The following is a 26,373-nucleotide window of genomic DNA, read 5'->3' as shown; positions in this document are numbered from 1 at the left end:
CTCTTGTTCTCTTCATGCAGTAGCAACTATGGCAGATCACTGTACCATAGAATCAGTATCATTTCTACCTACTTTTAACTTTCAGCAGCCCAAGGAAGTGTTAAGTCATAAAGGGGAAGAGAAAAATATATTTAAATCCCTCCATCTAAACAATCTAATAAATAGCTGAACAACAAACACTCACCCTCATCAGTTAGAGTAATACTGGAAAAAAGCCTATATCTCACAGGCATCATTTCGATACAAACCTCAAATCTGCTATAATAGAATAAATGCTAAATGCATACTGTGAACTTATATATATATATAGATAGATAGATATAGATATAGATATAAAATGCACACATACAACCTGCTTCTCTTTTACTTGCTCAGCACTTGAGATCTTTGGACCTTGCCACTAATAGAAAGTTTTCCTCCATAGCTCCAGCAATCTCCAGTGAGCCAATCACACTGTGTCTCAAGCCACAGTACCGCTTCTCTGTGTAGCTGCTGACACTCCAGAGCTGGTGTTCTCATCCCTCTTAAAATGTTTCTTTTCTTTTTTTTTATAGAAAAAATAATTTTTTAAAAAGACTTATTATTTATTTGAAAGGCAGAGTGACAGAGAGTCAGAGGCAGAGAGAGAGAGAGAGAGGTCTTCCATCTGCTGGTCTATCCTCCAGATGGCCACAATGGTGAGAGCTGTGCTGATTGGAAGCCAGGAGCCAGGAGCTTCTTCTGGGTCTCCCACGTGGGTGCAGGGGCCTGAGGACCTGGGCCATCCTCTACTGCCCTCCCAGGCCACAGCAGAGAGCTGGATTGAAGTGGGGCAGCCAGGAGGTAGCTCCACCCCCAGACCACAGCACCGACCTTGGCTTGTGTCATGGCACTCTCAGAGTTCCTTATCTTTTTCTCTGTTGAGAAAGTGGGGAAATATCACATATTTGAGTATTATGGTGCTTTTTTCTTTTACATTTATTCATTCAATAAATATTTGTTGAGTGATAACCAAGTACCAGTTATCTATTGCCCTGTAATGGCTTACCACAAACGGAGTGGCTTAAAACAATACCATTAATCACCTCACAGTTTTTATGTAGCAGGCATCAGAGCATGTTTTGGGCTCTGCCCTGGGGTCTCCCACAGGCCTCAGTCCTGGTGCTGGCCAGAGCTGAAGTCTCCTGAAGACACACCTAGGATGCGCTTGCAGCAGGCATGGTTCTGATGTGCAGGCTGTGTGGCCCATCCCTGCCTTTGAGGAGCTGCTGGGGAAACCAAGTCTCTGGGAGAATGAAAGAAAGAGAAAATGTTAAACATTTATGGAATAAATGGAGGATATAAAACTAGAGTTCAAGTTGCTTTAAATAAATGCCACATACACACACAGATACACATGCCATACACATTTCCATAGTATTTGACACAGCTGAGCAAAATGATCTCTAAATGGAATGTCAGTGAAATGGCACATTAGTCCGTATGGGAGTGGGGGGAGGGTCAAAAATGCTAACAAATATGCAGTGTAGTCTCTCAAAATTCAACACTGTGCTCCCATACTCATGAAGTAGGCTGTAAGGTGAAACACAGAACCCCTTGGAATAATTGGCTCCCCTTGTGTTTGGCACTGCAGCATATATTGGTGAGTATGTTAAAGGTGTAACTTACTTGCACATTATTCTGACTCCCACCTTTGTTTTCTAGGCATATTCTGAAAACAATCGCTCTGGGTCAGATGTTGTCCTTGTGTATATGTGGGACGGCCATCAGCAGCCAGTATTTGGCAGAAAAATACAAAGTGAACACCCCTATGCTTCAGAGCTTTATCAACTATTGCTTACTGTTCATAGTTTATACCATGATGCTCGCATTTCAATCAGGTATGTTACATGTAGGAATTACCTTTCCAACAGAATCATCTTCATGAAAATGTTGGCTTTCAGACAACCCCACCACCACCCGAGCCCAAGAAAAACCTACCATGTAAGATGAAGACCAAGAAACTACAGCTGTTATTTATAAAAGTAATTCGAAAAGCATGACACTCCTAAAGGCCTTGAAAGTAATGGCTGTAGACGTATACATTCCTGTCAGAACTTGTTGATTAAAACAAGTAGCACCAAACCCTAACAGGATGGAAATTGTTATTTAAAAAAAAAAAAAAGGTGTAAAAGTCATTACTTGTTGGGTTTTATGTTTTTTTTCCCCTTGTGGTTGATAAAATTAAGATACAATATTAAGTACTTGAAATGTCAAGAACTTCACTTTTCAAAATATCTTTAATTGAGTAGAGAATGCTGAATGGAACATGGATTTCACATTGATCAAGTGTATGTTGTAACAGAAACAAAGATGAGGAATTAGTAAAGAATTAACATCTTTACTACTGGCTGCTCAAGCTACTTTAGAACCATCATAAAATAATTATTTCTAGGTGGAAATGGGAAAAAGTAGGAAGTCACTGACATTTTTGTGAGAGGCAATCATTTTGGTTGCTTTACTTTTCTAAGTTGTATATTAATTCATTAAAACCTCATAACTCAGAAGAATATTATTATTGCTTGCACTTTACAGATGAGGAAATTGAGGCATGGAATACTTAAATCATTTGCTCTGAGACGCACTGGCAATAACTGATGGAGTGGAATCCAACCTAGGCAACCTGCTCCAGCGCCCATGATCTCACCACCCCTCTCTGTTAGATGCTGCCCATTTTGCAGCCCCTAAAGTTCTTCCCACAATAGATGCACATGGTATAAAAGAAATTAAATGGGATTGAATTCAGGGGTGTGAAGAAAATGGATATCCGACGGGGAGGGTGCAATCCCATTTTCCTTATCTCTGAGTCCTATAACAAAATAACCAGGATGATGTTTGTTAGCCCCATTTAAAATGAACCTTAATGTATCAACTGCATTCCTGTGAATCAAGACAAATAATTCATTTTTTTTTTTTTAAAGGAGTGGCTCTTTGTGAGGGTGGGGAGATCATTTTTAGGGGAAAACACAAGACTTGGCCAGAACTTTCGGGATTGTTTGTAGAACTGGTGCATGGTTCATGGCCCTGGACACCACTCTTCCCTAGCAGCATTGGCCACTCGAATGTCAGTGTGGTTCATAACACATCACTGTGGTCCTCCTAGGGACAGGTCTTAGGTGTTTCCTGCCATGCTGTGTAGAGGCTAATTCTGTGTTTTCAGGATGTAACTGCAAATTGGTCTTAATTATTTGATTGTGATTCTCACTTACTTTTATTTCTTAATGTTATCATACCACAATGCCTTTTCATATGTGTACCAACTTTACTTCTCCTATAATGTTAGATTTTCCAAACTAGTGGATCCTAGTTAATTTGAGAGCACATCTCTTCCAAAAGAATGGTCACTTACAGATAGTCCTCTGAAGAAGCCTGTTAATTCATTGAAAAACATTTCATTTCTTAGAATACCCTATTGCTTGTCAGAAATGGCAACATGCAAACTCTTATCTATATATTGTGTTTCTATTAGGATAGGATAGGGAATTTACCACTTTTCTCTTATTTCCTTTCCAATGTTTTCATTGAACCCTTGATTTATGATGACACTTTAACAACTTGAGTCTCAAGCTAGAAAACATATGATTGATTCTGCTGAACTGTTGCAAGAGTTTGGGTTATGAATAATGGAAATTAGGTGGGGCCCCCATCAAAATACACAACAAACCTTATTTTGACTCTTCAAGCTCCAAATGATCTTGCCAAGTACTAATCTAGATTTTTTTCTCACCCAGGCAGTGAAAACCTTTTAGACATCTTGAAAAGAAAATGGTGGAAGTACATTCTGCTGGGGCTGGCAGATGTGGAAGCTAATTACTTGATTGTCAAAGCATACCAGTACACGACTCTCACCAGTGTCCAGGTAAGGGGGAGTCCTCTGACCCCTGGGCTTTACAGCTTCAAGAGGAGAATGTGAACTTATGTTTGTTAACCCAGTTGTATGGAAAACCTGTTCACTTGAAGCAAACCTAAGCACAGGTGGATGCTCTCTGTTTCCAGTGGAGCATATGTTCTAATGAGTAATGTTTCCTGGAATTAGTGAAAATGTATACAAGTTAATCACTTCTCAAACTGCTAATGCTATAGCAGATTAGAATTGTTCCTACCAAAATAAGCATAAATATTTAGTTGGCAGTTGATGCTGTGATGTTGGTGAGAGCTCTGGTTTATGCATTGCTCAAACATGCTGTATACAATTAGATATACCTTGATACTGCTGTAAAGTTGGAGATTTCCTGGCAAAGTTGCTATTGACAACAAAGGAACCGATTAGAAGGAGCTTATTAGACATTTTAGGGCGAGGTTGTACCCAAAGGTAAAACTACCAGCACTGTTTCTTGCTGAGTTGAAAGGAAAATGTTCCTACATAGCAGTCCTTTTTTTTTTTTTTTTTTTTTTTACTTTTTAAACAAATATTTATTGCCTAGCTCTTAAGTGGTAGGCACTAATACCTGCTGGGGATTAGCAATGAACAAAATCGTTAAAAGTCTGTACCTGGGGCCTGTACTGTGGCGCATTGGGAAAAGCTGCTGTCTGCAACAACTGCATCCCATATGGCGCTGGTTCGAGTCCCGGCTGCTCCACTTTTGACCCAGCTCCCTAGTAATGGCCTGGGAAAAGCAGTGGAAACTGGCCCAAGTGCTTGGTCCCCTGCACCCACATGGGAGACCCAGATGAAGCTCCTGGCTCCTGGTTTCTGTCTGGCCCCATCCTGGTTGTTGTGGCCAATGTGCAAGTGAACCAATATATGGAAGATTCTCTCATATTCTCTTTCTCTTTCTCTTTCTCTCTCTCTCTCTCTCTCTCTCTCTCTCTCTCTCATCTCCCTCATCTCCCCCTCTCTCTGTAACTCTTTCAAATACATAAGTAAATTTCTTTAAAGTTTGTACCCTCTAGGAGCTTACATTATTGTTGGGGGTCAGGGGACAGAAACAAATGTGATAATTAAATTACATAGTATCCCAGTGGAGAAAAATAAATGAAACAAAGAGGTAATGAGTGTTGGAACAGAGGTGAGGGTTGAGGCTTGAAGTCAGTTAAAGGAAGAGTGTTCTAGGCAGAGGGAACAGCATGCACAAAGGACAGGAGTGTGCCAGAGGGATTGGAATGGAGGAAGAGGATGGATGGTAGTGGGAGATGAGGCTATAGGTAGTGGGTTTGGAGATAATGTGGAGTGGAGGTGGGGAGGGCATAGCTGTGAGGCTTGATGGACAGTGATTAGCACACTGGCTTTTCGAGCTGACAGATGAGAAGCAGAGGAGTGACATGATCCCACTAGCATCTGTGGATCACCACATATGTGCCAGGCAGATGAAAATCCTTGCCCTCGTGGAGTTTACCTGGTGGTAATGTGAATTATATTTTAAGGGGATCATGGTCATTTTGGAATGGAGTATAGGTCATGTTGAAGGGGGAGGGGTGTGGCAGGAAGCTCACTGAGGAAGCCATTGTAGTAGCCCAGATGGAAGATGCTGATGTACAGTAGTAACCTCCAACTCTGTGTCGCCAGGAAGACTGGTGCCCGTTGTCTGTTAGCAAACTATTGGATGTATCATGATGCTGTCTCACCAACACTAACAACAACATGTTTTGTTAGTGGAAGTGAAAGAGAGGGAGACTCTAAGGACAGATTTAGACTTCTCAGTGTGGTGAATTTATAACTTTCTGATGGCTCACTTCCTCACTACACAACACAGAGTTTTTATTTATTTGATCTCTAGATTTTAGGAGCTGTGTAAAACTAAATGACATTAGACTTATTTCACTTGGAAAAGAGAAAGATTGTAAAAACAGTATTTTTCCAAAGTGAACAGACAGTAGGCATTTTATTAAGTTGCTTCTTGTTTGTAACATTATGCCAAGCATGTCCTCAGCAAACCTCTTGGTTCTTGACCAGCAGGAGTTAAACACAAAGTTAAACACAAATGATTTGTTAAGCCAGATGTAAGAGGCACACAAAGAACCCAGAATTTCATAGAAATTAAACACAGGAGTTACCTAGAGGATGAAGTTTATTGCCGATAGGAGTAAGTGTAGTTTTTATCATTAGATGATAAGGTATAAGTATATAGAAACTTTTAAAATTTATTTTGTTTGAAGGGTAGAGTGACACAGAGGGGAACAAAAGAGGGAAGGAGGGGGAGAGAGAAAGAGAGAAAGAGAGAGAGAGAGAGAGAGAGCGATATCTTCAGTCCTTTGGCTCACTCCCTAAATGCCTGCCACAGCCAGGGTGAGGCCAGATCAAAACCAGGAGTCAGGAACTTCACCTGGGTCTCCCACATGGGTGGCAGAAACCCAAGTACTTGTTCCATCATCCTTTGCCTCTCAGGCACATCAGCAGGAAACTGGATTGGAAGTGTAGAACAGCCAAGTAGCACTTTGATATGGTATGCAAGTGTCCCAAGCGGTGGCTTAACCCACTATGGCACAATGCTGGCCCCCATATCGTAATTGCACACACATTTTAATTACCTGATTATAATTTTTAGTAACATTGATATCAGACTAATAATGATGAAAAGTTTTGAGGGGCTGGCACTGTGGCATAGCAGGTAAAGATGCCTCCTGCGATGCCAGGATCCCATATGAGTGTTGGTTTGAGTCCCAGCTGCCCCACTTCTGATCCAGCTCTCTGCTATGGCCTGGGGAAGCAGTAGAAGATGGCCCAAGTCCTTGGGCCCCTGCACCTGCATGGGAGCCCCGGAGGAAGCTCCTGGCTTCAGATTGGCCCAGCTCCGGCCGTTGTAGACATTTGAGGAGTGAACCAGCAGATGGAAGAATCTCAATCTCTCTCTCTCTCTCTCTCTGCCTCTGCCTCTGCCTCTCTGTAACTCTGCCTTTCAAATAAATAAATAAATCTTAAAAAAAAAAAGTTTTGAATTGGTTTAAGTTTTAAACACAGCTAAGCAAAACACAGTTGGGTTTTTGCAACTGAAGTTTGTGCCTTGAACTGTCAAGAACAATTTCTTTCATTCTAGTCTCTCAGAAAAATCTTAGCATTTATTGTCAGAAGTCAGGTGCCTGTGGTCCTAGCAAGGAATATATTATTTGAAAAGGCCTCGAACCTCCAAAGCTCCCTCCAGCAGCAGAGATGCCCGTCACTGGAGCTATGAGCTGGTTCTCTAGTTGAGTAGATCTCTGGCCTGCGTGATCTGCCAGGGCGGAAGTTTGGATTAAATGGTCATTGAACCTCCTTCTTATAAGGATTCCTTTCAAGATGCTGAAATTATAGTCTTGACATTTTATGGCTGAGGTATCTACTCATGTCCTTTCCCTCTTTACTGCCGCAGTCTGCCAGTTCCCCACCCACTGTCTGGCCCTTCTCTTCTGAGCTCCTCTATTCTTTCTGGAATGCAGCCCTCTTGAAGCCCACCCCTAATGCCCCCCAGGCCTAAATCAGTTTCACTTCTCTTCTATACTTCATTGTGCACCTGTTATGGTCTCACTCATGAGTACATTCATGTTTCCCCCCTCCCTCAGGTCTTAGTATCCTGCTTACTGTGACTGTCTGATTTTTTTTTTTTTTGTAAAGATTTATATATTCACTGGAAAATCAGAGTTAGAGAGAGAGTGAGAGAGAGAGAGAGTGAGCGAGCGAGCTTTCATCGCTGATTCACTCCCCAAATGGCCACAATGGCCTGAGCTGGGCCAGGCTGAAACCAGTTGCCTGGAACTCTATCTGTGTCTCCCATGTGGGTGACAGGGGCTCAAGTACTAGAGTCATCTTCTCTTGCCTTCCCAGGTGCATTAGCAGGGAGCTGGATTGGAATTGGAGCTGTCAGGACTCAAACTGGCTCTCATGTGGGATGCTTGTGTTGCAGACTGCGGCTTAACCTGCTGCACCACAATACCGGTCTTTCTACCATCATTTAAAAACATTTAATTAAATGAGACTTTTAGAACCAAAAGCATTGAAGAAGACATCTATCACCAAGATAATACATTTAAAATTTTTAAAAAAGATTTATTTATTAATTTGAAAGAGTTAAAGAGAAAGAGGGAGAGAATGAGAACTTCCCATTTGCTGGTTCACTCCCCAGATGACTGCAGTGGCCAGGAGCTTCATCTAGGTTTCCCACGTGGATGCAGAAGCCCAAGTAGTTGGCCTATCTTCACTGCTTTCCCAGGTGCATTAACAGGGAGCTGGATTGGAAGTGGAGGAGCCAGGACTCAAACCAGCATTCATATGGTGTGCTGGCATTGCAGGTGACCAAAAATTCAGGCCAGCCCTGAGAATACATTTTGAAAAGGTGGTTCATGTAGATAAATGATCGGAGGTAATAGGGATCAGCTGATAAGTCCTGAAATTTTCAAGTAGGAGCAGACTTGTAAAACCATTGGTCTGATCCCTTCATTCCATGTAAAGTGGAACTCCAGAGAGTGACTGGGACCTGAGGCCCTGCGGCTCTCATGGTGGCACAGGCAGCTCCATTTTAGGCACAATCATTGCACCAAAAATGGTTCAAGCAAATTTCAGTTTGATTTTAAAACACAGTTTGAGGGTAGGAGGGTTCTGTGAAAGTTTTTGGAGTGGCCTTTTCTAGTTTTTTTGTTTAAAAAATGTAGTTTAGATTTTGTTAAACCACAATGGCTGCATTCTCCTGGTGTCTTCCAGGACAGGCCATTATCATCTGCATCACTTAATGGTTTGTTACTCAGGCAGCCCAGTAAAACACTTAGGAGATTAGGGTTGCACAGCTGGAATCAGTGACAAGGCAAAGGTGCCCATTCCCACACCAGACACGATGGACACCAGTGATGACACTATGGTGAAGGGCAATCAGTAAACAACTGTGGGTACAATCGGACAGGCTGCCAGAGACTTAGGGGAGAATAAAAGAGAATCAGGGACTGTGGGGAGCAACTGGGAGCAACTCGGACTAGACTAAGTTACTGGAATTAAGACTTATTCTATGCATCTGCTCTCCCACAATATGGCGCTGGGAGAGGAGGAAACAGCTTCTACACAGCTGCCTCCAGTTCAACCAATAGACTGTGGGACCTGCTCCTGATTGGAGGAGAGCAGCGTACTCGGCGTGTGGGTAGCAGAGTTGGGATTGGCGGAAGAAGACTATAAAGGAGGAGAGAGACAACATGCACCAGGAACACCTGAGGAACATCTATCTGAAGGAACACCTGTGCAGCCCCCGAGAGAGCCGGCCGGCGGTGTGCCGCTCCCCCGCGGAAGTGGGGAAAGTGACAGAGGGAACTGCCCTTCCACGGAGGTGGAAGGGTCGGTAGCCAACCTGGGAAGAACCAGCAGCAAACCTGGGAAGGGCCGAGCAGACGAAAGAACAGCGCAGGGTCCTGTGTCGTTCCTCCACGAAGACGGGGAGCGACATAATGGTGCCGTGACTCGGATATGAAGCCTAGGCAGGGTTTAGTGTCGTTCCTCCATGAAGACGGGGAGTGACAAGGGACAAAGTGAAACACACACAAAACAGGGCAAGCAGTAATACAGCACTTTCAGGAATATTCTATGAAGTGTATTTTATTCTGAGTTCATATAAAATTTGAATTTGTGAATTTAAGAATTGAATGAAATTTCACAGGATCTTGCAAAGTGAGATTGAATTTTCCTTTATCTGACCAATGATTTTGGATTGGCTATAATTTTGGCACCCCCAATTGCCTTGCCTTTCAGATGGGCAGTGCCAAGCTTTCTGGAGCCAGGGTTAACAGGTGCTGAAGACATACAGTGAAGGGGAGTGGGAGTGTGTGCCATGAACAAGTGTCTGTTTCACATAGTGGGGCTGGACACTAGGTCAAGGAGGTGGCATCTATTTGCTCTTTCATTGTTTCCTGTTCTTTGTCACACTTGGCCCAATTACCAAACGTTGGTTGCATGATTATTCTGTGTCTGCTAGCTTGTTGGGGGCTCCTTTATCTGTCTTGTTCATCTCTGTGTTCATAGCTCCTCTCAATGTGTCAAATATGTGAGAGGTTTAATAAATATTTGCTGATTGAACAAGTAAAGGAAGGAAACTTTGCCTCCTGGACTTACAGATAAACACAGTTGAAAGTATAGAGATAAGTTACACAGGACCTTGGCCAGAATTCCTGGGTTCACCAGCTGGCTCTTTATGTCACTTTGGAGCAACTCATATAGTTATAAAGATTAAAAGATAACCCAGGTGAAGTTCTTAGTACAGAGCTGCCAACAATACTCAACAACTATTGGCTCTTAATATGACCTAATTGTCCATCTTGTAGTAATGAGAGAGTTTAATTTTTTAAAGATTTATTTATTTATTTAATTTGAAAGGAAGAGTGACAGAACTCTTTCATTCATTGGTTCACTATTTTTTTTTAAGATTTATTTATTTGAAAGGCAAAATTACAGAGAGGCAAAAGTAGGGGGGGGGTGTCCTCCATCTGCTGGTTCACTCCCCAGATGGCCACAATGGCCGGAGTTGTACTGATCCAATGCCAGGAGCCAGGAGCTTCTTCCAGGTCTTCCATACAGATGCAGGGGCCCAAGGACTTGGGCCATCTTCCACTGCTTTCCCAGGCCATAGCACAGAGTGGGATCAGAAGTGGAACAGCCGGGACTTGAAGCGGCACCCATATGGGATGCCAGCACTGCAGGCAGTGGCTTTATCCACTACGCCACAGCGCCAGCCCTTGGTTCACTCTAAATAGCCCCCACAGCCAGGGCTGGGCTAGGCTAAAACCAGGAGCCTGGAACTCCATCCAGGTCTACCCCATGGGTGGCAGGGCTTGAGTACTTGGGCCATCTTCTGTTGCCTACCCAGCCAAGACTTCAGCCAGGGCTCCAACTGGTACGCTGACATGGGATGCTGCCATCAAGTGCTGGCTTAACCTAATGCAACAATACCGACCTCTGAAAGAGGTTTTAAAGTTTCTTTCTCTTTTCATGCAGCTTTTGGATTGCTTTGGGATTCCTGTGTTGATGGCTCTCTCATGGTTTGTTCTGTATGCAAGATACAGAGTGATTCACTTCATTGCTGTGGCTGTCTGTCTGTTGGGCGTAGGAACCATGGTTGGTGCAGACATATTAGCAGGGAGGGAAGACAATTCAGGTAAGATTCTGTTCCTTGTTTGTGGTTCAGTCACAAAACAGTGTTGCTCATATTTCACTTCTATTTTGCAAAGATAGAGTAAAAGGCAGAAAATAGACCCTAGTTAATTACATTTAAAACTTTATTTTAAGATTTCCTTGTTTCTGGGGTTTTGTAACCACATGGACAAAACAATCTTTATTTTCCTACCAGCCCACAGTCTTGGCCTTGTCCTTTGTGTCATCCTGCCAAGTCCCGTTTTGTCTGACAAGAGAGAAGTTTTATTATATATTTGCAATAATCTCCTTTGGCTTATACCTTTGAATTAGTTAGTGGAAAGCCTACTGAAGATTCTTTGTTTTTCATTTTTACCAAAAAGGAGACTTGAGTTCATTGGAGGCCTCTGATGGATTCACCCTGTAGGTGCCTTTGTCCTTGGTGTCAAATGTAGATCATTGATGGCTTCCTAGCTAAATAAGGTCTGTGAAGTCACCCAATCTACAGGTGACTTCAGTGTCTCCTTGGATTAAGAGAGATAAGTGTCTTGCTCACCAAGCTTCTTCCCCTGTAGTTTTAAATAAATTCCCTTAGGTGGATTCCATGAATTTGTCATGTCGTAGAGTCACCTCCTGAGGCTGGTTGTTATGGTGTGTACCACCACCTTCCAGTCTGTGACTCTCCTGAGGAACCAGAATAAGAGGAAGCAGAACAGAACTGTGGCAGAAAAGGAGAAGAGTAAGGGATTTTGAATTTCTAGAAACCAGGGTTAGGCATGATCTTATTTAAATGAAAGTCTGATAGTTTCCTCCAGGTCAGAGTTAGAGGTTCACCCATTGATGATGTCTTCCCTCTGTGGCTTTTCTTCCTGCAGGGAGTGGCGTACTCATCGGTGACATCCTGGTCCTTCTTGGGGCTTCCCTCTATGCCGTTTCTAATGTGTGTGAAGAATACATTGTGAAAAAGCTGAGCAGACAGGAGTTTTTAGGAATGGTGGGCTTATTTGGAACAATTATTAGTGGCATACAGCTGTAAGATTCTAAAATTTTTCTTAAAAACAAAACAAGCAAATGTATCAAAGATGATTATTCTGGAACTGCTAATATTCATTGTTGAGTTTGCCAAAATTTGCATTTGAAATCAATAGCTTGCTAAATTTCTACTAGGGGATTGTTAACATCAACAGTTGTGCTTTATTTTCTGACATGTGTGACACTCAGGATTCCTGGTAACAGTGTGTGAGGGTCATTACCAGTTGGAACTTTTCTTTTCCACTCATTTTCAGTAAATGTTAATACCTTAACTTCCTATTTCCCTTGCATTCAAAGGGAAAGCATAGTATCATGGCTTCCTCTGATAGTTGACTGTGTTGAATAGCACTTGGAAAGGAATACAGCATGTCTTTAAGGGCTCTCTTTATTCTTTGTCTTTTTATTAAAGATAGTCATTGTTATATTTTAAGAAAAATTAAAAAGTCAACATAATTCTTTAAACATTTTTATTCTAATTTTAATTTTAATTCTTCAAATGCCTATAACAGCCAGGGTTGGGCCAGGCAGATACCAGGAGCCAGAAACTCATTCTGAGTCTCCTACATGGGTGGCAGGGACCCAACCACTTGAGCCATCATCTGTGGACTCCCAGGATGTGCAATACCAGGCAGCTAGAATCAAGAGTGTAGCCAGGTGGGACTTGAACTCAGGCACCCTAATTAGGGATGTGAGTGTCCCAAGTTGTGTGTTAACCTCCCCAACAAATGCCTGCCCCAAAAGTTAACATAATTCATAACTTTAGCCAAAGAATGGTAACTAACATGCTTATAAAATAGTAGTGGCGTAGTGAGTGCCGGTTCTAGTCCCAGCTGCTCCTCTTCTGATCCAGCTCTCTGCTATGACCAGGGAAAGCAGTGGAGGATGGCCCTTGTGCTTAGGCCCCTGCACCCATGTGGGATACCCAGAAGAAGCTCCTGGCTCCTGGCTTTAGATTGGTGCAGCTCCATCTGTTGTGGCCATTTGGGGAGTGAACCAGTGGATGGAAGATCTATCTCTCCCTCTTTCTCTCTCTGCCTCTCTGTAACTCTACCTTTCAAATAAATAAATAGAATCTTTAAAAAAATAGTAAAAATTAGTATGTAGACCTCTCAAAAACTTCTTGTTTTAACTTTAGGTTGATTGTGGAATATGAGGATATTGCTAGCATTCACTGGGACTGGAAAGTTGGTATGTACATAAGTGATACGTTCTTTTTAGTTGGTATTATATCCTTTAATCAACAAAATTCACATCAAGAAATGACTACATCCTTTCAATAGTATTTAAACATCCTTGTAAGAATCATACCTGCTATAGTGCTTTACGTTGCTTGTTTTCCTCTGAGAATTGGTGATGAACCTCCAGGAAAGTTAATGCTTGATCTTCACCTGCAGGAATAGCTTTACTTTACCAGGAATTCTGAGCCTCACTGAAGATTGGCCTTCATCACGCTAGCTTTCAGTTAGATCTGTATCTTGGGTCCTCAAACTTCATGTGAAGGTTCTTATCTGCTTGCTGTTACTTGTGAAGCATGAATCTGAATCATCTGATGGTGTGTAATCACCCACCACCCCCTTAGCCCCTCTTATCTGATAGTCCCAGGCATCTGAACAAATAAATAGGGCAGAAGAAATTGTTAGGCTGGTTAGGAAAGATTTTAACCTTACTTAATGATGGGTAGAACAAGGTAAATATACATGTCATTGAAGGTTGCACACCATGCTTGGATAATTTAATTCAATTAAATAACTTAGATTGCCAGAAAAATGTGTGTGTTGCATATGGGATGAGATTGAAGAATCCCTTGCAGAGCAGTCATACAGATGATACAGGTAGCATCACATGACCAGCACTGACCTAGAGAGGATAGTTGTCTGTATTGTCTGGGACTATTTAATCCAATGAGATGAACAAAATACAACTGACCTAATAATTCTCATTGATGCCCTAAAAATACTTTATTCTGAATCCAGTTACACAAACCATGTCTAACCAACCAAACGAAAGCAAACAAAAGATCATGAGTGATTTTTCTTGAAACAAGATATTGATTCTACTTTTATTGACCTGTGTCACCCTGCCCTGAGAGGGTGGAAGGTTTTTGATGCAGTCACAACCATAAGCAAGATTTTATGGCCTTAGTCATCCAGCACCTAGTTGGATTTTTGAGGTCCTTCATATACATCACAACTTGCTGCTGTTATTATTATTTTTTAAAGATTTATCTTTTATTTACTTAAGAGGCAGAGTTACAGAGAAAGGAGGAGAGATAGAGAGAAATCGATCTTCCATCCATTGGTTCACTCCCTAAATGGCTGCAACAGCTGGGGCTGGGCCATGCTGAAGCCAGGAACCAGGAGCTTCCTCTGGGTCTTCCAGTGGGTGCAGGGGCTGAAGGGCTTGGGCCATCTTCCACTGTTTTCCCAAGTGCATTAGTAGGGAGCTAGATCGGAAGTGGAGCAGTCAGGTCTTGAACCGGTGCCCATATGGGAAGCCAGCACTGCAGGTGGAGGCTTAATGTGCTATTCCACATCACTGGCCCTGATAATTATTTTTACCACAGAAAGTTTTGTAGTCTCATCCACAATGCTGACCGTTAACAAGAGTTCTTATACATGGTGTGTTAGCAGACCAGGGAGTTTTAGATGGCAGCCGAGCTTTTGAGCCCTTTGTCTCCTGACTTCTTCACATAACAGTAAATGTTCCCTTTCTTCGCAGCTCTGCTGTTCGTGGCATTTGCCCTCTGTATGTTTTGCCTGTACAGCTTCATGCCGTTGGTGATAAAAGTCACTAGTGCCACGTCTGTCAACCTGGGCATCCTGACAGCTGACCTCTACAGCCTGTTCTTTGGACTCTTTCTGTTTGGCTATAAGGTAAGGAGGTGGATCATGTTAAATAAGAACACTTGGTTGGTCCAAAAGAAGTGGCAGGTTTGTTTAAGACCCTATGTCCCAAAACAAAATCTTATCATCCAACCTGGCAAGAATCTCAGTGACAGGCCTCACTCCTCATGTAACTGCTTCTAAACTAGAAAATAGGTCCAAGAAAGAATTGCCCTTTTAGGGTTTTTCTGAAGGGTGAAATACAATTGGTTTTTTCTCTGATGGTACGCCCTAGGACACTAGCTTAGGAAACTGTTGCCAGGGGATATGCAAGCAACTCCATAGCTGCTGTGGCCCTCAAGAGACATTCTAGCTTAGACTGCATGCCAGGAGCTCACTGTCTTTGCCCTGGTACACAGAGATGTCCGGAGTGGCTGATGGAAGACAATGAGAAAGAGAGAGAGAGAGAGATTCATACATACGTAAATGGAACAGGGCAAATAGCATCTTAATATTATTGTGATATTAGTTTTGACCTTACAGAGTCCTCTCAAAGATTTTAGATCCCCTCAGGGGTCCTTGGACCACATTTTGGAGAGCCAGTGCTTTAGAGATGCATCTGTTCTCAGCAGTGAGGTCTTGTTGACTTGCTTGCTATCTTTCTTGATAATCATTTGAGAACATAGTTATAATGTTGGTTGTTACCTGATAATTTTTAGTTTCAGTGGGAGATACCAACTGTATTTCTTTGTCCTGGTACAATTTTGTATCCGTACAGAAAACTTTGTCCCTGATTTGACAGTGTTCCCAGGACTTTGCCATGGATTCACAACATTTATCTGAATTAAGTTCAATGGGCTTTCAGAAATTTCTGCAAAAGAAGCATTAACCTTTTTGCCTTACAAGGCTACATGTGATAGGAACTAGCGGTTGTTTTGCAGACTTGCTGGTTAAGATATTCCTGAACTGAGACTGAAAGGATATTTAAGACTTATTGGTAGCATCATAAAAAGGTGGTAAATGTCAGAGTGAATCAGAGAAGTGGTCTTTGTAGGCCCTGATAATTTTTTCTGTGAGAGCACAGTTTGTCAAGGACTACATCAGTGCCATGGCTGCATTTCCTATGGCGCCCACTAGGGATGCTGGTGTTTGTTTACTGTGGTGCCAGGTTGGTAACACACTACACCCAAAGAAAGCCTGAGAACTCAGCAGTATAACAAGTAACACCCTCCTTCTGCTTTTTTTTTTTTTTTTAACCAAACATTGATTTAGCTTTAGTAGTTTGCTTTTCCATCATAAGTAAAAGAGTGTTCAAGAGGGAGCTAAGGTTAAAGAAATAACGTCTAAGTGAAAGTACACTTGTTACTACCTATTGTAAACTCGCTTAATCTAAATATTTGCTCTTCAGCTGCTTTTGACTTTGATATAAAAAAGCCCTTTCATGCCTCATTGTTTGGACACTTAACTTGCACTAGTCCTGGAATCAGAGCAGGCACTCTGACATTCCTTTCAGTTCTTTTATGTTCCTTTGTCCTGCATGTCTAGCAGTTCACTCTGAACTTGGATGAGATTTTATTGTTTTTGGTCAGAGGTCATGTCAAGCCTTATAGTGTAATGTGCCTGGCAGGAGTGGAATCTTTAGAGTAAATTTCAGAGGTAGGAAAAAACTTCAGGGCATAATAAAGATGTCTAGCATTTTAAACATAGTTTTTTTTTTTTTTTTTAACATAGTTTTAAAATACGGAATTGTAAACCCAGTGCACCACCAATTTATGAAATTATACTATCTAAATAACTTTAGCTATTAGTTTTTTGAATCAGACAGTTGAAAGAGAGGTGTAAAATTGCTTTTAAAAGATTTATTTATTAGAAAGAGTTACAGAAAAAGGGAGAGACCGAGAGAGATCTTCTATCTACTAGTTCACTCCCCAAATGGCCACAAAGGCTGGAGCTGGGCCAGGCAGAAGCCAAGAGCGCAGAACTTCATATAATTATCCCACACGGGTTACTGGGAGTCCCTGGCACATTAGCAGGGAGCTGGGATTGGAAGTGGTACAGCCTGGACTTGAACCATCGTTCATATAGGATGTTGGCATTGCAGGTGGTGGCTTAACCTGTGGTGCTACAACTCTGGCCCAATATTTTCCTGTTTCATGTCAATATTGTAAGCTGTGCCTGTTGTCTGAAAGGGTCTCTCCCAGAGTATTTATGCTGACCTTTTATCTTCTCCACTAAGTAGGACTACTTGCAGGGTAGGGTAGAGCTGGACTATCACTAAGAAAGGCAAAGGTTCCATTTCTCCAAGGATCTGGTTGGCGGAGCCCAGGTAGGCTTGGGAGTGTTTTCAAAGGGCATTAGCATCCCTGAGGCAGCTTGCCACAAAGGATTGTGGGATGAGAGCATTAAAAGCACAGCAGCACAGATGAGTTTGGGGGAGCACAGTCCACTGCCTGCTCTTCTCTTCCAGTTCTCAGGACTCTACATCCTGTCCTTCACCATCATCATGGTGGGTTTCGTCCTGTACTGTTCCACCCCGACACGCACGGCAGAGCCGGCCGAAAGCAGCGTACCCCCAGTCACCATCATTGGCATCGACAACCTGGGGCTGAAGCTCGAGGAGAACCTCCCGGAGACGCACTCTGAGGTCTTGTAGCCGGAGAGGGACGGTGCCCGCCTGTGCACCACCAGGAGAAAGCAGCGCCCGCCCACTGCTGAGGGGCCACTTGGGGAAATGATCAGACTCCGAGCCAACACTCCACAGCATCGGATTGGACCCAGTGCGTAGACTTTAGAAAAGAACTCTGAATAATGTATCCAAACTAGAACTACCAAAATAGAGCAGAGCCCGAGGCTAGGGTAATGCTTCTGAGTATTTGAGGACCACTACCTGTTAGTGTCAGGGAGGTGAGGTGTGGGCTCCACACTGAGCTCTCCAAGGCACACATGGGGAAGCAGGACGGGGGAGGTACCCAGGAGCAAGCCAGCCACAGGACAGGCTGCGGTTGGCCGGGAGTAGGGACAGGGCAGGGTGGCTGTGTCTTAGGTTTCCCGGGTTGGAGGCTTGGGGTTTTCACCCCGTAGAGAGTCACTGTCTACAGGCCTTGTGGCCTTTTTGCACAGATGTGGCCTAGTGACTGATGGCACGTGCTGGGGGAGGCGGCTGGGGCTGCACTTGAGAAGTCCTGAGATACGGATGTGAGGACTATAGACGTGTTAAATGGCAGTGCAGTAAATCCTGGAGTCATCTTCCAAGGTTTTTTTTTTTTTTTTTTTTTTTTAATTTCTCCTCTGTCACTCCTGGCTCCTTGCCAGTCACAGTCACTCCTTCCCTCCAGGCCCCAGAGCAAACTCTGCCCTCCAGCCTGTGACACTGGATGTTTCTTCCACATATGTACTCCTACACTGTGCTCTCCAAGACTTCGCAGACCCGAGTGAATACATGGACGCCATCCTTTCTAAAAAATTCCCACAACCTCCTCGAGTATTCCTCTTGGTCCCATTTTTTAAATATCGACTGAAGAAACCAAGTCTTACTGCCAATTTTCACAACAAGAAGAGAGCTTTATTTCTGTAAGTGGTAAAAAATAGATTTTAATCAAAATGGAAACAGAATTAATAATTTTTCAGAAAAGGATATGTCCAGGAGCCCTGAGAATGGGGTACTGCTCCCCGTCTTACAAATATCTGTAATGCCGTGACATTTCTGTGATGCGCCTTCAGTACAAAGTGCTGTCATGCAGATTCAAGTGTAATATCGACCGCCAGAATGCCACTTCATGAAAATATGTATGTAAATTCTTTGTAAGACTATAAAAGAGATTGGAGTTAAGTGTCCATTTATTAAAAGACTTTGAATTCGTGGAAAGACATTCACCGTGGTGGTTTCTTTGATGAACCAATTCCCCTTGTGGGTGGTAAATGGCTCCATATATTTGCGATCTCTTCATACCCAGCTTTTCAGAATCATGTCTAATGTTCGGTGAGGCAAACCTATCAATTTGGGGGCTACTCTGGGATCGAAGGGAGGAGTTCACATTTCAGAAGAAATGTCTTCGAATTCTGAATTACCACAGGGATTTTTCTTTCTTGAGTGAAATAACTTTCTCTACAACCGATGGAAATTGCTTTTTCAATTCATGTTTGGTTTCATGCCCTGCCATTAACAATGATCCATGAGCGCAGAGGTTATGTTAAAATGGTGCTTTGGGGAAGGCTTTCTGGTTGGGTTGCACACTGGTTATTTCTGAAAGTACAGTGCTTAATAAGCCTGTTTCTTTAGAGGGAGAGTGCTACAGTAGAGCATCTCAGGTGACGAAATCCCACGTGTCCGTCAAGAGCCAGTTTTAATGTCTGCTCCTCTGTGAATCTTTCCTGATGCTGCCCAGGCTGGGTCCTGCTGTGGATCCTGGTGCAAAAAGTTGAAGCCCATGCATGTTTTTTTTCATCATATGTGCTTTCCATGAACTTTTTGACTATTCCTTGCATCAATTGTCCCATGATAAAGACCGAAGAGTCAAAGTTTTTCACAACACTTAAAACTGAAATCTGTCTGATATCAATCCATTAATTTTTTTTTAAAAAAAGATTTATTTATTTATTTGAAAGGCAGAGCTACAGAGAGGCAGAGGCAGAGAGAGAGATGGAGAAGTCTTCTATCCGCTGGTTCACTCCCCAGATGGCAGCAACGGCTGGAGCTGAGCAAACCTGAAGCCGGGAGCCAGGAGCTTCCTCAGGTCTCCACGCGGATGCTGGGGCTCAACGACTTGAACCATCTTCTGCTGCTTTCCAGGCCATAGCAGAGAGCTGGATCGGAAGTGGAGCAGCCAGGACACGAACCAGTACCCATATGGGATGCTGGTGCTGCAGGGGGCAGCTTTACCTGCTATGCCACAGGGCCAGTCCCCTATTAATTTTCATGAAGAATTTTCCAATGAGTATTTTACTATAAAATCCATGGATGACATTAAGATCCTAGAAGCTAAAAATTAGGAACGGGGCCAGCACTATGGCATAAAAGTTAAGCCTCTGCCTGCAGTGGCAGCATCCCATATGGGCACCAGTTCAAGACCCAGCTGCTCCATTTCCAGTCCAGCTCTCTGCTAATGCACCTGGGAAAGCAGAATATGGCCCAAGTGCCTGGGCCCCTGTACACACATGGGAGACCTGGAAAAGCTCCTGGATCCTGACTTTAGCCTGACCCAGCCCCAGCCACTGTGGCCATTGGGGAGTGAACCAGCAATGGAAGATTGTCTTTCTCTCTCTCCCTCTCCTTCTATTTCTTTCAATTTCAAACAAGTAAATATGTCTTTTTAAAAAAATTAGAAACACGCATGGACTTTTGAAACACAATCCATACTTTGATTGGGAACTTTCTCTAAATCTCTTTTTCTCCTATTGCAATCATATTGATTTTTCATTTTTTGGTTGATACTCATTCTATTAAAAAAAAGCCCTATTAAATAATATTATAGAGTTGCTAGATTGTTCTCCAATGTTGTGTAGATATAATAAATTGTGCAGCTGGACTGTGGCAATACTATTTGTATTTTGAAATTAGGTTCTCATGAGGGCATGCAGATCTCATTCACTTGGTATGTACTTAACAGTGGAGCTTCCAACTGGTGGTGCTTTAACAACTGTAACATCTAGAATGCTGGTGACATACATAATAATTTGTCTCACTTTTAGTACCTCCACAGTGTCTTGTTAAATTTTACAAGAGTGTGCTCTTTCAAATGATTACAGTAGCTGGCTGGTCCAGGAGCAGGGAACTCAATTCAGATCTTCCATGTGAGTGGCAGGACCTCAGTTACTTGAGCCATCACCTGCCAGGATCTACATTAGCAGGTAGCTGGAATCAGGAGCTGCAGCAGGAATTCATACTCAGGTACTCTGATGTGGGATATGGAGTTCTGACCAGTGTCCCACACCTATAGGCCACACACCTGTTCCTTGTTTTTTTTTTTTGTTTGTTTGTTTGTTTTTTTAAAGAGGGTATTACAGGCAATGCCATGGTTAACAAGTGAAGAATTTGGGTCCAGATAAACTGAAACATCCATCACAGAAACATCCTCACGTGGAGTTGGTGGCTAGGGTGAAAACCAAATCTATGGTGTTCTTTTTTTTTTTTTTTTTTTTTTTAATTTTTTGATAGGCAGAGTGGACAGTGAGAGAGAGAGAGAGAAAGGTCTTCCTTTGCAGTTGGTTCACCCTCCAGTGGCCGCCACGGCTGGTGCGCTGAAGCCGGTGCACTGCGCTGATCCGATGACAGGAGCCAGGTACTTATCCTGGTCTCCCATGGGGTGCAGGGCCCAAGCACTTGGGCCATCCTCCACTGCACTCCCGGGCCACAGCAGAGAGCTGGCCTGGAAGAGGGGCAACAGGGACAGAATCCGGCACCCTGACCGGGACTAGAACCCCGTGTGCTGGCACCACAAGGCAGAGGATTAGCCTAGTGAGCCACGGCGCCGGCCATCTATGGTGTTCTAACCTTTGAGGTTCGCCAGCAGTCAGTTCCCACTAGAGCCTAGTGGCTCATCCTTCTGCTAAGCCAGAAAATGCAAATGCAAATGTACTGCTAATGAGAGCTGTTGGGGAGGATTTCTGGGGAGAAAAGCTAGCCTGGTAGACGGTTTTTCCTGCAGCCCTGGAGGCTGCCCTTCTATGGAGCGGTCTCCATTCGTATGCCTAGTCACGCTTCTCTTTTCTATCATAATTATGGTGCTGTGCCATTTCATCCACATTTAATCACTTAGGATCTAGACATATCCTGAGCCCTCAAAAGATGTCAATAAATCAGGGAAATTCAGCAGATAGCCACTTAGCTGATTAAAAGGCAAGAGATTTATGAGGAAATTAGGTAATGCTGAACATGCAGTTCTCCAACAGTTGTCCAGAGGGGGTTTGGAGAAGCCTAGCAGTAGAGGAAGTGGTCAGTCAGGGAAGTAAGACCTGCAGAACAGCAAAGTGTTACCTGCCCCTCCATCTATAAACCTGTAGGATTTAGCGTCACAAGGTTTATCCTCCCAGTGTTCCAACTTTCACCATGCACTTTATTCCTTGGTTTAAATATTACCTTCTTCTAACAAGCTTAATTTAAAAAAGATAGACACTGTTAGAGAAGGGAATTTAGGTTGATAGGGCAGGAGAATTGATCCCAATAAAAATATATAAGCCATTTGAACAACCGTTGGCTCCAGCTGACCATAAACAGGGTTCAGGAGGTTTCCTAGGGCCATCACTCAGCTGTTACCACTCACTGCCTGTCCGCTGGGGAGGCCAGAGTCTTTACACTATGTATGACCTGGAAAACTTTGTGTTCACAGCTGGACTTTCCGTGCTGTCTCCCCTTCCCTGACCTTGGACCATCTACCTGCCTCTGTCTGCCTAGCGACTGTGCTGCTCTCTTCTTCCTGAGTGACTCACATGCTTTTACATTCATAATCTGAGTTTGGTCTTACAAACCCATGTGGGATGTTACCTTGGTCCATGAAAAGCCTGCTGGTTTAGTCCACACATCTTCAGGTGGTGGTGGTGGTGGGAAGAACACACACCCACACACTTACCCCATCACCCAAGCAAACCCCGTGGAGGACCACCGTTTTGAGGAATTGCTATTCTCAGAGAGACTGATTGCAGCAGCCTCAGGGAATCTGTCCCAGGCCCTCACACCTCTATAGCATTCCGGTAGAATTTCATAGGTTGAGTATATATGGCCTCTACTTGGACACAATTGGTGTACAACGCTTTTTTATTTGATAGGATTAAAGAGGAGAGCCAAGGCTTGGCCCCTGATCTGCTAACTAAAGCGCAGGATATGCTAGAGCAGGTAGGTTTGATTCAGTTGTGAGCCAAATTTAGCTGATGAGCACAGTGTACTACTATCTCAGGTACTCTTCAGTTATCATCTAGGAACATGGTTCAAACCCACAGTTCATTGTGGGTGGGGAGAGCACAGCAGGAGGTCTCTGGGGCAGGCTGGGAGACAGTGTTGGGGAAGTCTATCTGTAGAGACTGGAGTACTCCAACAGCCAATCTCTTAGGAAGAAGGCTAGCTAGGGTCTGAGAGGGCACTTAAATTGGGCCCCAAGAGAGTGGCCATTTAGCCTAGCATTTAAGATGGTCACATCCACCACTGGAGTATGGGTTTGAATCCTGGTCTGGCTTCTGACTCCAGCTTCCTGCCAATGAAGACCCTGGGAGGCAGTGGTGATAGCTCAAATAATTGGGTTCCTGACACCCACTGGGTAAACCTGGGTTGTGATCCTGGCTCCTGGCTTTGGCCTTGGCCCATCCCTGGCTTTTGCAAGTATTTGGGGAGTCAACCAAGGCATGGGGAATTTTTCTTTTCTTTTTTTTTCCTTTTCTCTTTCTTTCTTCCTTCCATCCTTCCTTCCTTCCTTCCTTCCTTCCTTCCTCCCTCCCTCCCTCCCTCCCTCTCCCCACCCCCATACCTTTTTTTCTCTTTGCCTTTCAAATAAAGAGGAAAAAAAAAAGGCCCTCCTAATGGGGATGTATGTGTGAGGAGAACTAACTGGAGAAGGTGAGACTTCTAGGACCCTGGGACTAAGATGAGCTCAAGAAAGGCAGCTGGGAGCACTGGAGACATACGGAACTCAGTTTGGCCTCCCAATAGGCCTCTGTCATCAGAATGCTCTTAACTTTCTAAAAGGGGCATTTCTCCAGCCCGATTCTGTATCTTTTTTTTTTTTTTTTTTTTTTTTGGACAGGCAGAGTGGACAGTGAGAGAGAGAGAGAGAAAGGTCTACCTTTGCCATTGGTTCACCCTCCAATGGCTGCCACGGCCAGCACACCGCGCTGATCGATGGCAGGAGCCAGGTACTTATCCTGGTCTCCCATGGGGTGCAGGGCCCAAGGACTTGGGCCATCCTCCACTGCACTCCCTGGCCACAGCAGAGAGCTGGCCTGGAAGAGGGGCAACCGGGACAGAATCCGGCGCCCCGACCAGGACTAGAACCCGGTGTGCCAGCGCCGCAAGGCGGAGGATTAGCCTATTGAGCCGCGGCGCCAGCTAGTTTCCACTTCTAATTTTCATATTTCACTAATGGCACCATTCTAGTGTTCCGATTCAACTTTTGAAACTGTTCTATCCATTCCTCACTCTTCACATCCCAAAGGGCACTTCTCTGGTGATGTCTCCTGTGTCTCTTCTTTATAGTTCTTGCTTCAGTGCAAACTCTCATTATTTTGCCAGTACTGGTCCTAGAGTCTTTCGTATTAGTCAGGGTTCCTCAGAGAAACTAATGGGATATAGCTAATGACATTTATGAGGGATTGGTTTACACAATCATGGAGGTTAAGTCCCACGAGCCGTCTGCAACCTGGAGGCCAAAGGAAGTGGGTATAGAGGTTCCATCTGAGTCCAAAAACTTTGAGAACCAGAAGAGCGAGTGGTGTAAGTCCCAATCTGAGCCTGAAGACTTGAGAACTGGGGATTCAGTGTTTGAGGAGAAGACAGATGGCCCACCTCAAGCAGAAAGAATGAAGGCATCCTTCCTCCACCCTTGTGTGCTATCTCAGTGGATTAGGTGGCACCCACCTACACGAGAGAGGATGGACCTTCTGTACTAAGTGGAATGAGTTAAATGCCGGTATTTTCAAGAAACTCATTCATAGATACACGCAGAGTGATATTTACCAGCTACCTGGGTATCCCTTAGCCCCTTCAAGTTGACACAAAAAAGGAAATATCACACCTAACTATCTTGAGTTTTTGCATCCTCTTTCATTCTCTTCATATTCCTATCATTCTTTAAATCCCACATAGTTCTTCCAGTGGCATCTTTCTGACATATCCCTAGTTGGTTCAGAAAACTTCATCGCTCATGACTTTTAGAATGAAGTTCAAGCTGAGCCTAACGGACTTTCTTCTTAAATTGCTAATCTGATCTCCTGTGACAGAGCTCACACAAATCCAGTCAACAAGCCTCTTCTGTGGTCTGTGCTCACATGCTTTCTGCAATCTTCCTTCAGGACTTAGTTTTAGGCACACTATTGCTTCTTCCACTTTGTCTTTGTGTAGCTAATGCTTGCTTCATTCTCCAGGCTTCAGCTCAGCTCTGCCTCCTCCTGCCTATCTGATGGTGTGCATAAGGTTCTTTCCCTCTGCAGAATGCCCATAGTATTTACCCTCTTGTCCCACTCGGATGATACACACAGATCACGTCCTATCAGAATTATGCTGCATTCCTCAGAATGTGTATGGGAGTTGAAAGTGGGCATCAAACACTGCACTTAGACATTGTAAAGAAGGAGCTTCATTCCAAGAAAGCCAAGAAAACCTAAAATTCTCAACTACATCTCACATTTCAGATACATACTTTGGTGATACATTTTCAGCATTCTGTACACATTTTTTATTATTTCTCACTTAATAACTTAACAGACCAGTGATCTTGATTGAGGCTACAGATGCACCACTTTTAAAATTTCCATTCTTTCTTTGAAAATGGAAAGAAATAATGTCCACTTTTGTCTTATGTTACATTTGTAAAAATTTATGCTCCTAATTGGGACCCCCCATTCTCACTTCTTGTTATTAAATAACATAGGCAAAATGAGATAAGATAGGTAAATAGGTATATAAAAGTTGATTGCTCAGTGGGGGATAAGGCTGGAATTAAATTGTTGGCTGGCAGCACCATCATTTGTTTCTTCATTCAAAAATATATTTACTGAGCATCAGAGAAGGCACTGTTCTAGGAGATGGCCCCATACAGCTTTCAAAAATTGGTTTGAGGCTTTAATATCTAAAAAGGAAAAATGAAGATTTTATGAAAGTACTGAATTTGAGATCTTCCTATTGCCTCTTAATGAAATTACAAATTTGTTATGGACAGAGATTGTATTTTGCTATAGAGTGAATGTTTGCATTTCTGTTGAAACTATAAATAAAGAACATTCGTGAAAACTCAATCCCCAGCGCAGTGGTGTTTGGAGACAGGGCCTTTGTGAAGTGATTTGGTACTGAGGGCAGAGTCCTCGTGAACGGGATCAGTGCCCTTACACAGAGGCCCCAGGGGCGCCCTTCCTCCTCCTGCCACGTCAGGCCCTGGAGAAAAGGCGACCTTTTAGAAACCAGGAAGGAGGCCCTCCTCAGACCCCCAGTGCACACCCAGCCTCTGGAACCATGAAAATACACTTCTGTTGCTTCTCAACCGTCCAGTCTGTGGTACGTTTTGTTACAATAGCCTGGAAGAACTAAGGCATATTTTGTCTTACTTTGTGGTGTACTTCAATCTTCATGGATGAGAAAGCTGAGAAACAAAATCTTTTTATGGACAAATAGCAGCAAGCATAAAGCCTTAAAAGTAACAGGAACTCAGTATATTTCATTTGTGTTTCTCAGTTATGTTTTTGTCATTTTCTATCAGATTATTTTTTACATTTATTTATTTTTATTTGACAGGCAGAGTGAGAGAGAGAAATACTTTTCATCTGCAGGTTCACCCTCCCAAATGTCCGTAA

The 26,373-nt window shown here is 43.4% G+C and overlaps 1 protein-coding gene and 1 long non-coding RNA gene across 30 annotated transcripts in view; one reads left to right on the top strand and one right to left on the bottom strand.

The window, feature by feature from the left end:
* The window catches only part of SLC35F2 (solute carrier family 35 member F2), a 56,296-nt gene extending 37,541 nt beyond the window's left edge, over positions 1 to 18,755 (top strand). The window contains exons 2-9 of one of the 3 annotated variants that reach the window (XM_070077724.1): positions 1,684 to 1,859; positions 3,750 to 3,877; positions 10,898 to 11,057; positions 11,908 to 12,064; positions 13,200 to 13,252; positions 14,783 to 14,937; positions 17,354 to 17,663; positions 18,199 to 18,335. In XM_070077724.1, the coding sequence (XP_069933825.1) occupies positions 1,684 to 1,859; positions 3,750 to 3,877; positions 10,898 to 11,057; positions 11,908 to 12,064; positions 13,200 to 13,252; positions 14,783 to 14,937; positions 17,354 to 17,539 (1,015 nt within the window). In that variant the 3' untranslated portion in view covers positions 17,540 to 17,663; positions 18,199 to 18,335. Of the gene's footprint in view, positions 1 to 1,683; positions 1,860 to 3,749; positions 3,878 to 10,897; positions 11,058 to 11,907; positions 12,065 to 13,199; positions 13,253 to 14,782; positions 14,938 to 17,353 lie in introns of all 3 variants that reach the window. The other 2 variants (XM_051849731.2, XM_051849741.2) reach the window with 2 other exon arrangements.
* Positions 1 to 26,373, bottom strand: part of LOC103349530 (uncharacterized) — an 84,791-nt gene that overhangs the window by 31,278 nt on the left and 27,140 nt on the right. For 5 of the 27 annotated variants that reach the window (XR_011390469.1, XR_011390445.1, XR_011390465.1 and 2 more), the window contains exons 3-4: positions 13,373 to 13,452; positions 1,065 to 1,262 (exon numbers count right to left, since the gene is read on the bottom strand). This is a non-coding gene — a long non-coding RNA (uncharacterized lncRNA). Of the gene's footprint in view, positions 1 to 563; positions 897 to 1,064; positions 1,263 to 9,282; positions 9,407 to 10,301; positions 11,968 to 13,372; positions 13,453 to 14,259; positions 14,508 to 18,426; positions 19,790 to 25,238; positions 25,656 to 26,373 lie in introns of those variants that run through there. The other 22 variants (XR_011390448.1, XR_011390485.1, XR_011390474.1 and 19 more) reach the window with 12 other exon arrangements.

The sequence above is a fragment of the Oryctolagus cuniculus genome, chromosome 1 (genome assembly GCF_964237555.1).
Source record: "Oryctolagus cuniculus chromosome 1, mOryCun1.1, whole genome shotgun sequence".
NCBI classification, from domain to species: domain Eukaryota; kingdom Metazoa; phylum Chordata; class Mammalia; order Lagomorpha; family Leporidae; genus Oryctolagus; species Oryctolagus cuniculus.
Note: the sequence above shows the minus strand (reverse complement) of the source record. Positions and strands in the feature narration are given on the sequence as shown.